Source organism: Phytophthora sojae, assembly GCF_000149755.1.
Source record: "Phytophthora sojae unplaced genomic scaffold PHYSOscaffold_1, whole genome shotgun sequence".
NCBI classification, from domain to species: Eukaryota; Oomycota; class Peronosporomycetes; order Peronosporales; family Peronosporaceae; genus Phytophthora; species Phytophthora sojae.
In genome coordinates this window covers 87617-101754 of record NW_009258115.1, presented here as the reverse complement: position 1 = coordinate 101754, position 14138 = coordinate 87617, and the positions used below count along the sequence as shown (strand labels likewise).

Genomic DNA, 14138 nt, shown 5'->3' with positions numbered 1-14138 from the left:
GAATAGAATGCGATCTTACTTAACACATCAATCTACTGTGGAACTGCCATGTAGTAGCTAGATATGAGCCGATGAAAATGGCTTCTAAGCGCGGAAGTTGTTGAAAAGCAACTTGATCCTCTTGCTGTTGTCACATCGCAACCTGATCCGCCAATCACATCGCTCCAATTGCGCACTATCAGATGATATCGTCTGATTGTCTGATTTGCATTCTCTAAAGCTGAGGCCACCTTGCCTCGCAACCGCACAAATGCAAGCGCCCTACCTTAGATAGCTAGTGCCCTAGGACGATCCAAAGTACCGCACCACCTTCATTTCAAATATCACGAAGTGTACTGTAAGATGGGTTAAGCTCTGCGTTCATTAGCGAAATATTTGAAATCCTCAAATTCGACAGTGTCCCGAAAACAGGCCATGTGCGGTAACCCTTTCCCAGTCAGCCTGTGTTAAGTACTCGCAATGCGCTTCTGATATGTCCTTTGTGTTGTATAGAGTAGTAGGGTGTCTGTGTTAACATCCTGGGTTTTGCGTTTTGTACTACAATAAACCACTTTGACCAAGTGGCCCAAACTTCCGACCACCCCTGACTTTACTAAACTCAAGCCAAATGTGCTGAAATGATTGTATTAGTGATATCCTGTCTCAAGTTCGGTACGGCTGGACAACCGCTTTTCAGCTTTTGCGACCTCTGGTGCTCACCCACTACTAGCGTTACGGGTGTGGACCATATTGGGAGAGTGTAAATAATATATTTATTGGGTGTAAGGCGCACTAACGTCGATAATTCAATGTAATTATCGCACGTCTTGTGCTGACACCATTTAGAATGCTAGTGAGTTAGAACTACTCACTTCATTTACTCATTATGTCATTACTTACTTTATCAACACACGTGTATTCATCAAATGTCGCATCAGGTATAAACAATGGCGAAAATAGTCAGCACCGTTGAATGTCATCCTCCACATAAAAATTCAGATAAATCCCCGTCCGTCACAACTGTAAAAACACTTTGAATACACTAAATCTATTATAAAACACACTTAGAATGTCATATAAAGTACATAAAATCATATGATATACCCAGGTGAAGCCTACTGGTCAAATCTGATTGGCTGGTGAGGTTCTTGTTGTGCATTCCACGACTTTGTCTGCCGGACTTAAGGGTTACCGCTCGTCGTTGTCTGTACCCGATTGAGTTTCTGGTCGGGTAGTGTAACCTGGTTTGAGCTATCCGAAGTTGGTGTGAGCATTTTATACAGCTGGCGGTACATCTGGAGCTCGGCTACTGGTATCCGATGTTCGTGAAGGGGCCGGCTGGATGGTTTCGGGTGCCCGATGTCAGTTTGACAAGCAAGCAGACATCCCATATGAGTACTACTCATGTCTTTCTTACTCACTCTAAGGTGCGCGACCAGCTTATCGCAACATCAGGGGTTCTCACGGTTGGTAGTTTTTCAGGTTCCAGGAAAAACGAGCGAATCAGAAGAGATCAGTCAAGCCTGCATGCAGCTTCTTTTGCCTACCATGCCAGGGGGAGCAGGTTTGGTTGCAGATTTCAGATCAATGCCGATTGGTCGAAATGGTGTTGAAGGGTGATTGATTAAAGGGGAAATCCGTTTTGGGTCCGCAATTTAAAAATAATTCGGTTTGGGGTCCGTTATCTAACGGCTTTGTTAAAATGGGCGTTTATTGAGCATTAAAGATGCTTTAGAGGACAGAAGCAGTCATCGGCTATGGGTTCTACTGCCAGGTTATTTTGGGTAGCTATTCGACACCTGTTTGGGTTAGTAGAGCGCAAACTTAGCGGCACACGAAGCATCTTTCATTCGTACTAGAGAAGCAGTCATTGGGCTTAACTTAACTTCCGTTTTTGAGTCGACAAAGCTTTTGCTGACTATGGAACATGTAAGTATCCCAACAGGCTTCTCAACGGGGCTAATACCACCTTTAATGGCCAATATAACGCCCAATTGAACAAATCACTTAGATAACGGGCCCCAAACCGGATTTTCCCTGTATTAAATGGACAGGCTCTCCAGGGGAGCACTCGCGCCGACCGACTCACACAGATCGCTGCCCCAAAGTGTGCATGTAGTATGGCAACTGCACCAACAAGCACTTCAGCCCGAGATCTGATTGCACGCTGCAACTAAACTAGACGCCACTATGCCAAACAAATCGTGAACTACTGATGAGGTGCGGTGCGTTTGGCTGGGTAGGCTGCATCCGGCGGCAACACCTCGGGTTTGGCTAGAGGCGTCGACGCGGCCCGCAGCAGTGACGTAATGAGTAATAGCGGCTCGAAGCGATGAAAAACAGCGACGCGGCTACTAATAGCGACGAAGCTAGCAGTCACGGCGTCGAAGGCAAAAATCCCGACGCCAAGCGACCTCTGGGCGATCGCTCACGCCTGCAGGTGCGACTACAGTTGCAAGAGCAAACAATCTGTACGATACCTTACTTGTAATGGGCCTACCTTGCTACCTTGTACACGTGTGCGCACGTGTACGAGGAAGCGTAGGTTTCTTTTACTTGAGTTAAGTATACTCGAGATCAACGAGTATACTTTAAATAAGATAAAGACGTGTTTTGGTAAAGATGAAAACTGTTATTTGTGATTTATGGTTTGACTTCCCCTAAATGTAATATTCTAAACTAGGAATCTGCCAACGGCTGGTTGGCAGGATTCCGCTAACATGCAAGTCGCTCATTGGCTAAAAGATGCTGCTTTCAGCCAATAGGAATCCTAAATGTGTATGAACCACCCGTCGTGGTGGTTCCAAATGTATGTAGCCATTGGTGTACCTTACACCAAGGTCGAGAAAGTCTTTCGAACCTCTAACAGACGTCGTGTCTGTTAGAGTTACAAGTGGCTGTAGCCACTTGTGCGTGTAACCCCGTTACATTACTCGAAGCGGCGTGAGAAAAGGCCGCATAGTGGCAGGCAGGATACGAGCATGCCGCAGCAGGTCTGTAGCCGCGAGTTGCTTGGCATCATGAAATACAAGCCAGCCATCACCTGCTAGACTTCTAAACCTAGCGTTAACATCGGTAGTGTAGGTTTCATCCCCTCACGGTTAGAAGGCTTATTGTGGTTCTAGTGTTTTGTAAGCGAGCTACTTGCATCAAGGAAAAATCAGGATGCTTTAACGAGCGCCGGCCAGTTTAGCACAGCAAAAAATATTGGTGTTTGTATGGCGAAGCATCCCCCTTTGCAGAAAACCCGCAATGCGTTACAGGACGATCCAAAATGTGTAAGTTTTGCACCATGGTGTGTACGTTTTTCACCACAAGCTCGAAGGGGGATGCTTCGCCATACAAACCCCAATATATTTTGCGGGGGTTTTCGGTTCCTGGCTTTGATCAATATACACCATGTTAATGCTGTATACTACATGTTACAAGTATGCGTACTTGATCTAACTATTGCCTTCCGTAAGTACGACACATTCCTATAACCGGCGGGAAACTGGTTAACACAGACAGACGCACATGTTGTCTAAGGCGCCCTCGGATGGGTAGCTAAATTTCAACAGGGTGTATATACTACAGCTTGTGTCCTTTTATTGGGGGTGAACAAAAATCAAACACAAGGGCGGGTTTATGCTGGAAGTATTCTATGATTGCATCCCAACATACCAGTCTGTACATGCCTTGAAAACAAAAACCTGCTGTACCTAGCTAGCAATCAAGTGACACGTCCTCTCAACCGCGGGCTAACGGCATCTCAATATTATAATAGCGCCCGTCCTGCTCGGTTTTATTGGACTGGGTCGCTTCCCCAGGCTGTATTCTCTCTGACGGGGTGCTTATTGGTACCCGCAAGCGCAATATAACCCTACAGATCAATATATAGTGTCTACAGTGTTCTTTCTTTCCAGCTTACCTCTTCTTTTACATATCCTGTTATATCGGGTGACATTAATTCTACATTTCGAGCCACTGTGTACAATCATGTATCATATCCTGTCTGATCTGATCGGAGTAACCAGGGCATAGTTGTGGCACTGTCTCATACGCATGATGGGGAGATCCTTTCCTGTTAGCAATCTACTACCAATCAAATAATCAGTCTAACTCACCATTCTCTGTAATTTCCACTCGTTCTTTGTACATATTTTCACCTACACCTGTGCATTTCACGTAGAAAATGACATGCTGCTCTTTTTCATAACAGGTAGTCATATACAACGTGTGGGCACGCGGGGGGGGGGGGGTTAAGGTATATAAAAAGGTTTTAAGCTTTCGTTTGACCAGCCTCATGCCACACGCTCCTCAAGCACTTACGAGCGCTTTATCGCTTAGGCGATCTTTACGCGAAGATCGAGCACCACCAGTGTCTGCCCCAGACTCCCGCAATTCGCAATCCTGCCCCTGGCTACACGCAAGACGTACTGGTTGGTCAGTAAGTAGCGAAAAGCAGACTACATGTAAGCCCATAATTTACGAAGCGTCTGCACGACGACGAAGATCTGCAAGCGTAGATAACTGTTATGCGCATGCAGACAACGAAGCAGTACAGTCGAATATAAGCGCAAACATAATTACAATTATCGAGTTATCGTTGCCCCTACCACACTTCGCACACCAAGAACCTCAGGGGCCACCAATAGGGTACTAAGGCCCTTGTCCAAGTAGGGAACACGTTCTGTCCTCAAACATTAAACGTCTTCTTATTAGTTAGAATATTAGTAGTACATTGTACCGATTTGCGGAGTTCGCGTTCCGAACCACCTGTTCTGGGAACAGCTCCTCGAGGCGTGCTGGTCCAGAACATTTGTGCTATGGACGACACCACTGCTGCTATTCTCGCTGCTGTAATAGGAGCCTGCGTCGGCGCGGTCGTCGCTGCTGCAGACAAGCGCGGCTTCCGGCAGCGACCTGGTCCCACCAAGACATTTGCCACTCGTATGTTCGAGAACGCGCTGCGTACACCGGGATCGATTGGTTCTACAAGAAGCTACGGTGCGACCAAGCATCGTTCCTCCGCATCTACAAGCTTGTGCGTGCAGCGTGGGGAAGCGAACCCGGCCCAAACTGCAAGCACAAGATAATCAAGCGCGTGGCGCTAACGATGAATTACCTGGCCCAGGTGGCACCATGGACCAAGCGGCCACAGCGCTGGGCATATCAAGGTCTCGTGGGGTCGTTTACATTAACCAGAAGCTTGATGTTCTCAGCGCCATGTCGAATACGTTTGTGGTGATGCCCTCGGAGCATGAGGTCAATGCCATTGAAGATGGAGTTTTCGCGATCGCCGGCTTTCCTGGGACTATTGATGCCGTGAATGGTACGCTCATCAGGATTGCGCGCCGCCACGATTTTGAAGGGTGGTATTGCCGCAAGAACTATCCTGCATTCAATGTGCAAGCTATCGTCGGCCATTGCGGTCTCTTTCGGTCAATATCGATCCGCTCAGGGTCGAATAACGGCCAGTAGCTGTGGAATGGGTCTGCTGTACGGAAACGGTAAGTTATCGGTTTGGTTATCTATGCTACGCTGTTATCTAATCTATTGAACTTGTGCGTCTTAGGCTCTCAAGCTTTGTTCCACCAGGAAACACTTAGTTGTAGACGCGGGCTACAATTTGTGGACCCACATGCTCACGACGATTCCGGAAGCCGAGGCAGTACAAGATCGCTGGAAGCACATGTACAATCTGACGCACTCTCGAACAAGAATTGGTGTCGAGTGTGCTTTCGGCCGCCTCAAGAAACGCTTCAGAATTGTGTTAGGTAAGCTAGAGGAAACGTCCTCCGATAATGTGTAAGTCAATTATAGGCTGCGTAGTTCTCCACAATTTACTTACCCTGACTCAAGACACTATGGTGGAGAAGACCCCCTTTTGCGCTTTGCGCCAGCCAGCGTCGCCGAAGACCCGCACGAAACTGAGCAGCCAATTGCACATGAACAACGGATCGCTAAGCGCGATGATAGCACGGACATTTTAGCTGCAGTCTAGTTGAGTAGCAGAAATTTCATTGACAGCAGTTAATATCATATGCTATCTACTCGTTCTTCTTCGTCACTAACCCCTGTAACAATTGAAGCTGCATCTCTTGGAAGCGACGTGTCTCTTCGTAATGCTGCAGCAGTACAGCAGTCAGCGAGCGGAAGTGGTCTTCCCAGTAGGACGGGACCCCAGCGATGCTGCGATTGTCTCCATGCCACCTTGCGGCGCCGTGGCAAGTTGCGCAACAGGAGGTGGATTGGCCTTTGCTCCCACATCCTCTTTGATTCTTTGTCGTCTGTTTCCTCTTCTTCTGCATCACCGCTAGAATCGAGTAGGGCATCACCGCTAATACCTACTCGTCCTCCAAATGCATCGCTTAAAATGGACCAAAGTCCTGCATTCATTTCACTTTCACGAGCTGCATTACCGGTTACTCTTAGCTTTTCCTTGCAATAATGCACTTCAACTTCCGATATTTCAGGGAAACCTGTTATCATAAACTCCAGTTAGTATTGTATCATTCATTTCTACACTCAAACATTGAAATAGTACTTGGTTATGGGTCAGCACAATGCCCAGCGTCTGTGACAGCAGGCTGGCAAAGTGTTGCCATGCGAGGGCTTTCTTCGTCTTCGTGTCTGCGCCCTCGAGGTGCCTCTTTGACGTCTCCGTCCGCGAAAAGCAAGCACAGCAGCTCCCCCACTATGTCATTGCTCCACTTTACACGCTTGGGAGGCGCTTTGCCAGTGATCGCCCAATATATACTGAAAATGGATTGTTGGCGAGACGGCCGTCTCAATCAATATTGTAACAATACCAATACCCTCTTCAATATATTGCACTTAGCCGATTTAATTGTGTATCTTGATGTTGCAGTTGCCCTCAGTGTCTTATCCGCCTTGGAATAGGTCTACCTTCCTACCGTTCGAGCGGGCAGGAAACGGGTGAGCTCGATGCGCTACAGCGCTGCGATCTCACTTTTGAAATCAACTCGCAAGCCTCTACCCTCCCCGCCCAAGCCTCCCCGCCCAAGCCTCCCCGCCCAAGCCTCCCCGCCCAAGCCTCCCTCTCTTAACCTCGACCAACAAACCTCGCTGCCCGTCCTAAAGAACCGTCAATCAGCCCCCTTCGCATCCCTTCATCCTCCTATCGGTCGACGCGTTAGCCCAAGCAGCGCCAGATCTTCACGACCAGCCACCGAACTGCAACAACAATGACCGTCAACGCAACGTTCGCCTCTTAAGCGCCAAAGCTCGAGTCCAAAGTGGTCGTGCGCATGGTGTTCCGGGATCCCAACGAGTCAGGTCAGACTTGCAACGCGTGCAACAAGTTCGTCAAGCAGCTAAAGAAGGCGGGGTATACCAACCTCATCAACCACCTCGCCAGCAAACATTCTGGCTACGAAGACGTCGTCCGAAGTTGTCTGCGTGAACGGCGCAAAGTCTCCATGGACATGTTTGTCGACCGACTCGCGCAATCTACCTACCAGGGAACGAACTCGTCGTCCACAAGAACTTCACCTTTGCCGACGTAGACGACGAGACCGTGCGTGCGGCGGTCAAGTTTTGACTCGATCAACTCGAAGACGCTGAAAGCTCGCATGGTTGCGACTGTCAAGCTTCTCGAACCTCAGATCGTTGAGGAACTGAAGGGTGAGAGATTCGTGTTTGTCTTCGACGGAGCTACCGACAATGGGGAGCATTCGCTGGCTGTATTCGTGGTGACGTGAAAGGGATGGAGGTTCCTCGCCTTGTCGTTGTTCATTGACGAGAGCAGCATGACGGCAGATGAGCACATAAGATTTCTCGATCTAGTTCTCGAATAATACGAGCTCGACATCGCGAACCTGATCGCTATGGACAGCTACGATTAGAAGTCCATAGTATTAGCTGAGATACTGGCCGCTTCTGTACAATATTGCCGAGGGTCTCGACAATCAATATTGTGCGAGTACAATAGCCAAAATTGTACAATTACAATTCTTTTTTACCGATCCCTGGCGCTTTGCCAGGCGTCTTTTGCTTCTTACTTGGGGAGTTGGGGCAGCTGTAGCTGATTTCGGCGCGCGTTTGCGCTCCGCGGACGCCGGCGTCGTTACTGCCCTTGGGCTCGGCGTGGCCGCGCGGTCTACAAGTGCTGTAATTGGTTCCGGTGGTAGCACTGCACGGCGGCGCCAACTGCGTCACGGACCACGTCAGAGGGAGCGGCAACGTAAACGGTGGGACCGCAGCAGACGATGCGGTCGTTGTGTCGTCCGGAGGCTCCATAGATAAACTGCTCGTGGTAGCCTCGAAACTCGGGCTACAGGAGCGGAATTCGTGGGATTGTACTGCGACCGGCGGGCACCGTTGACCACCGTTGACCACCGCTTTGCTGTACTGACAGATGTACAGTTGACCCCGAGAATAATTGACCAATAGCAACAGCCGACCACTCACAGCCGCATTTTGCACGATCCTCACTGCTGTACGAAGCCCTCAGTCACTACAAGCGAGGGCAGGAAGTTCTCGCCAAGCTCCTGCTGCGAGGCTCCGATGCCCACGCAGTGTCGCTCTCAAAAGAAGTACGTGTGCGATATCTATCTACTACTGTGATGCTAACCAAAGAGCTGACATTTTGTGATGTACTGCGTGATATTCATCATTTCTGCTGCTGCATCTAGTACGTTCGACTATGACACGACTCAATGAACGATGCAATAGCGGGGCTGGACGCTGTATAACTAGCTGCAGGCTGGCGAGAAGAGCTACGCAGCCTTAGTGCCTGTGCTGCCGGCGCACGAGGTCGTGTAGTGCGCCAAGAGCAGCAAGACTTTCGTCTTGGGTATCCCCAGCGTCACACCCGACGTCTCTGCAGCGGCGCTGAGTTCCACACAGCCACCGCAGATTCAGTACAGCAACAAGCAGCAGACTGTAGCTACCAGTATCGCAGGCGGCAACTCAGCTATGAGCTCATCGGCACTACCTGCTACAAACGAAGGCATCGTGTTCTCGCTAACCTCATCCTGCTAGGCTCTGGCGCCCATGCTGTGGAGGGCAGCAGTGGAAACAATAGTAAGCGTGTCACCTACTACGGTCAAATAACTAGTGTGGCTTTGAGTTGGTAATGTATTCCGTGTTTTAAATGTTTCTGCTGCTGCATCTAGTAGGTTCACTGGTCGGCTGATGTGCGACTCGCTGAAGCTGCAAAGAACGAAGCTATCGTGGGGTTTGACTGCTGCCGGTACTGGCACTTTACGTTCCTGCTGTCTGGACCACACTTTCGCTTGGTGGTTCGGCAGCTTTCACACGCTGGCCGCTTCTTCGCTACCGGGGGAACAGGAAAGCCACAGTGACAGCAAACTCCTATTATGTTGTTCCGGTAGACACAGCTTAGGGGGGAACCTTCTCAACGCTATCGCCTCCTGTACGGCATCACGCGCAGCACTCTCTACCATAACTGCGATGGTTGCAAACTATTTTTTTTAGAGTCTCACTAGAGCGGGCGGGCGGCCCGCCACCCGAAAGGTGGCGGGAACCGCCGGGCCTGTCGGCCCGGGATTACCGGTCAAGCCCAGGAGAGTGGCTGGCTAAAATTGATGGTTGCAAGTGGACCAGCTCGGAGCACAGCGTTCCCTACGATTCTGGCAGATGTCGTCACAACAATTTAACGAAAATTCAGGAATAATGCCCCTTACCCGTATAGCACCCTCTAAAACGTACGTATCCCATGGTTACATTGCTACATCCATACAAAAATCAAGTACATGTTTATGACTTTGTTATCCAAAACATATTTACGCGTGAGCTGTGTACAGCGGGTCCGGTAATTGAAGGTACCCCCATGTTGAAGTGCACATTTTGGAACATCCTGGAGGCTGTAGACATCCGTTTGGCGCGCAACTTGGACCACACGATGCAGAATTCGTCTGTGGGTTCGGTTCCAAAGCGCTGATTGGTGTTTCGCAATAGTATTCCACCAATCATCGATAGAGTATAATCGGGATGTGCAATAGTCAAGGTACCCAGGCAACTCTCTGCAATTTATATAGAAATTTGTATTGGGAAATTTAAGTTGCTCAAATGTTGCACTAACTTTGCCGCCAAAACCTATGGACTGCAACTGCTTGTGGACGTCGGTGGCGCCTCGATGTCGTAGCTCATTCTTCATTCTTCCTCCTGCAGCCCATGGGGCGCCAACGCCACCAGTACTCGCACGACATGCGGCTCCTTTGCGTGCAGAAGCACCTACGTGGTCTGGGCTACACTAGGATTAGCAAGATGCTCGAGATGCCAAGGAACTCCGTTCGCAATATCGTCCTGTTCTACAAGCGACATGGACATTCTGTTTTTCCGCCCCGCCGAGGCCGCAAAAAGCTCATGGACGCTCGCCAGGACCGCCGAATCGTTCGAGCAGTAGAAGCCAACCGCTTCATCAGCGCGGCGCAGCTGGCTGCCCAAGTTACCAAGGACATTGGGCGGAAGATCTCGCGCTGGGCGATCCGTTTGAGGATCCACGCGGTCGGTCTGAACGGCCGCTCCTCGAGAAAGAAGCCCTACCTATCGCCGCGCCACCGCCGAGCGCGTTTGGCCTACGCTAAGAAGTACGGTGACCCAACGGCGGACGACTGGGAGGCCGTGCTGTTCACTGACGAGGCCAAGGCAGAGCTTCATGGTACGACTGGGCGGGTGTCCGTGTGGCGTCGAGCTCACGAGAGCTTTTCGGAGAAGTGTGGGCTCTCCACGTTTAAAAGTGGCCGCCGGTCACTCATGGTGTGGGGCTCGATCAGCGGTAACGGCGTGGGGACGCTGCATATCTGCGAGGAGTCCGTCACGGGGGAGTACTACCGAAAGATATTACGATCTGAAATCCCGATAACCAAGCAGCTGAATGACCTGCCCAGCCCCACACCTTTCGTCCAGGACAATGCCTCGGCTCATCGAGCCAAGAAGACGAAGTCGTGCCTCGATGAGCTCAACCTGCAGAGCTTAGGACACCCCGCTCAAAGCCCAGACCTCAATCCAATTGAGAACGTCTGGGCTGAGTTGAAGCGCGGTCTGAACAAGACTCCTGCCTCTTCACTGGACGACCTGAAGATGAGGCTGAGGACCATCTGGTCCGAGCTGGACGACGACATGATCAAGAAGTGCGTGAGGTCGATGCCAAAGCGCCTTGATGCGGTGAAGCAAACGCGCGGAGGTCACACCAAGTACTAGGCTCAGGTTGTACTTCAAGGTTTGACTTGGTTTTTGTATCAGATATCGATCATGATCGATGGGAATAGAGAGTACCTTCACTTTTGCACACGGCAGTTCATAACTTTCGCTAAAACATTTTTTCTGTTGCTCTTTAGTGTAAATACTGTAGTGTAAAATGATGCTGCTGTCGCACTGCGTCGTGTCGTCCAAGTTGCGCGCCAAACGGATGTCTACAGCCTCCAGGATGTTCCAAAATGTGCACTTCAACATGGGGTACCTTCAATTACCGGACCCGCTGTATTATCCACAATTTATCTGATTTTGTTTGAAAATGGGAGGGCACTAATCAGTTGTGCCCGGGGGATTATTCAGGAATATCCGTTATAACCCATAACATAGTCGAATCCACAACCACCCTTTCGAGAGCTCCGCCATTGAGCTACTTTAGTGGGGTCAGCACACCTCAAAGCAGGGATACTCACCTGCGCGCCAGAAGGTGGGATTAACTCTACACAGTTCTTTGTGTGAGCGACAGCCCCTCTTAGCCGTACTGATGCGCGGCACGGCCCCATCAATTCGCCCTCCTGGATGGTTACTTCGGCACACGTAGACATCACTTCGCGGTCGCTTCGTTACTGACAGTGCGCGCACTGCGGCAACCCCCGCGTGCCCAATGCCAATCATTATTTTCGCATAATTATCTTTTGACGGGCGCATTGAATATTTTTATAGGCATACAATGCTCAGTACATTTGTATGTGCGTCACACCAATTTGTCGAAAAGGTCGGAGGTCGGAGATTTCATGGTATGGAGTAATATTCACTCTATTCCAACCACTACTCGTTTTTGCAATCTCAAACCGCTCGTACTCGACGAGTATCACCCAATAAATGCCTTAAATTCGACTAATTTTGGCCAATCAGAAGCCTTTCTGATGTAGGGCATTTTTCCAACTGTTCCAACCATATTTGGTTGGAATTTTGTCAGAATATTTTTAATGTCGTACAAATTTCTATATAAATGCATATCGCGCTTCCCAACAGTTTCTGAGAGTTAGGATAGTTATCATAGCCAGTGCACAATCGGAATTAAAACACTATGTACTGTAGATTAGGGGTAGGGGTCTAGTTGGGCGATTCCAGTCAGCTTTCATGAGGTGCTCAAAGCCGCGAGGAAATTGCCTCTAGAGGCCTGTGGGTCGAGAATTCGACTTTTTAGATATGCATGCATTTATGACCCTGGAGCGACGTACACCCTACTGAGCAAATTCATTAATGAGGCCGGAACTCCCGTGGGGGGCCACAATTTGGAGCAAACTCTGCCGGCAGTGCATTGGTGTGGCATCCTATTGGTCTAATTATTTATCAATAGCAGACTTACATAATTCTGGTTGGCTGATCGATTAGCCAATCAGCATATGCCAACTGTCGCCACCAGCTGAGACGTCGCCGACCGAAGCCAACAGAAGCCAAAGGCCCTCACTCCTCTTTTTTAAAGCGCTAGTGCTCAAGTCTCCCGACCAAGTCCCGCCGCCAAGCACACACCACAGCAAGACCAAGGCTGCCCCCCCCCACTCCACCCCTACCTACAGCGCCGTAGCTCAAAGGAAAAGCGCCGAGCTTTGGATCTGGAGACACCCGTTCAATTCGGGTCGGCGCTAATCATCATGGCTGGGAGCGGACGGGGTGGCGCTAAGCTGCGTGTGACGCTGCTTGTGTGCTGATACCCTAGGAGTGTGTGGCTGCTGCTACCGAGATGCTACTGCTGGTGCGTTCGCAATGTAACTGTATATACTTTTGCGTAGTCTTCGTTCTGCTTTGTACTTGCGTGGGAGATATCTAACGACTTAGACATGACCAACGACGGCAAGGATGTTTTGCGTGTCTACAGGGGCAGGGTCTTGGGTACTACCGATCGCGACGAGACGCTTGTGTGCCGCGATAAGACACCGGTCTTGTGCAGCGCGGAGCACGCTTCCCGAGCCTTTCGCCTTGATGCCGCGGGACGCCAAGAACCGCAGCAGGGCTGCCTCAGCGCGCGTGCCAATGTGGTGGAGTGGATCCGCTGGAATTAGCAGGGATCCCACACTCACACACTGCGCCCAGACACCGACTAACGGAGGGGGTACTGACACGATGTGGAAGAAGAGTTTTCGCCGTACTCGTGTTGGACTGCCGGAAGGACCGAATCGTCAACTGACTCTGTCTGGTCGCAGTGGACTGATATCCAGTGACGTGGAGTGTTGCATGTGGATAGTGGATGCGCATGGTGGATTTGGCGGGACCCGGTGCTTGCAGTAAGCATGGGCTCACAGGATCGGAGATGTGCCCACCGGATGAGCGCTCATATTCGGTGTGGAGTAACACATCCTGTCCGTCCGCCGACTTCCCTGACCGCAGGATAAGCCTAAGGCGCGCAAGTGCAGCCAGTGAACGTATCCTGGCTGCTGCCTGCATTGGCTCCTTCAAGACATCGGACCAACCCCCAAGTTCACCGTGCCCACCATGCTCCCATGCGCCCAAGACCTCGCTGGACGAAGAACACTGTTTGCCGGACTGGATTGTGGTTCACCCGGTAGCGACGCACCGGATGCCAAGGTGCCGTACCGAATGAGGTCGGACCGGATGGTCAATTCGGTCTGACCCCTGGTGCCCATACTGGATCGTGACCGCACCAACAACAAGTCCAATAGTGCTGTGCGTGAATGCACTGTGGCAGCAATCCAGGACCGGATCGACCAAGAACGTCAAGCGACACAGGATGGCTCACGTGATTAGACGCAGAGGTCCAGTGCGGATTTGATGAGACGCCGTACCCACGTACCTCTGTCGCCAGATGATGAGTGTTGCCGAAGGAACGTTGACGTCGACAAGTTGCCCGATAACCAAGCCAAGTCAAGCATACCCAAGCTCAGTGCAAGAAGATCGAAGCCCCGTGCACAAGGTCGAAGCATATCCAAGACAAGTCAAGTATAGTGAAACCTTTATTAGAAGTCAGTGAAGTG

The 14138-nt window shown here is 50.4% G+C and overlaps 2 protein-coding genes and 1 non-coding gene across 3 annotated transcripts; 2 read left to right on the top strand and 1 right to left on the bottom strand.

Moving 5' to 3' along the window:
- Positions 1-5103: 5103 nt before the first annotated feature.
- On the top strand, positions 5104-5442 carry PHYSODRAFT_308319 (hypothetical protein; the record flags this gene model as incomplete). Its single annotated transcript, XM_009515504.1, has 1 exon — positions 5104-5442. The coding sequence occupies one exon, from the start codon at positions 5104-5106 to the stop codon at positions 5440-5442; it is 339 nt and encodes a 112-aa protein (XP_009513799.1).
- Positions 5443-6000: 558 nt separating this feature from the next.
- Positions 6001-6360, bottom strand: PHYSODRAFT_292853 (hypothetical protein; the record flags this gene model as incomplete). Its single annotated transcript, XM_009515503.1, has 1 exon — positions 6001-6360. One exon carries the CDS (start codon positions 6358-6360, stop codon positions 6001-6003), a length of 360 nt encoding a protein of 119 aa, XP_009513798.1.
- A 6363-nt stretch (positions 6361-12723) lies between these two features.
- Positions 12724-12794, top strand: PHYSODRAFT_t333. Its single transcript has one exon. It is a non-coding gene; the product is annotated as a tRNA-Gln (tRNA).
- Positions 12795-14138: the final 1344 nt, after the last annotated feature.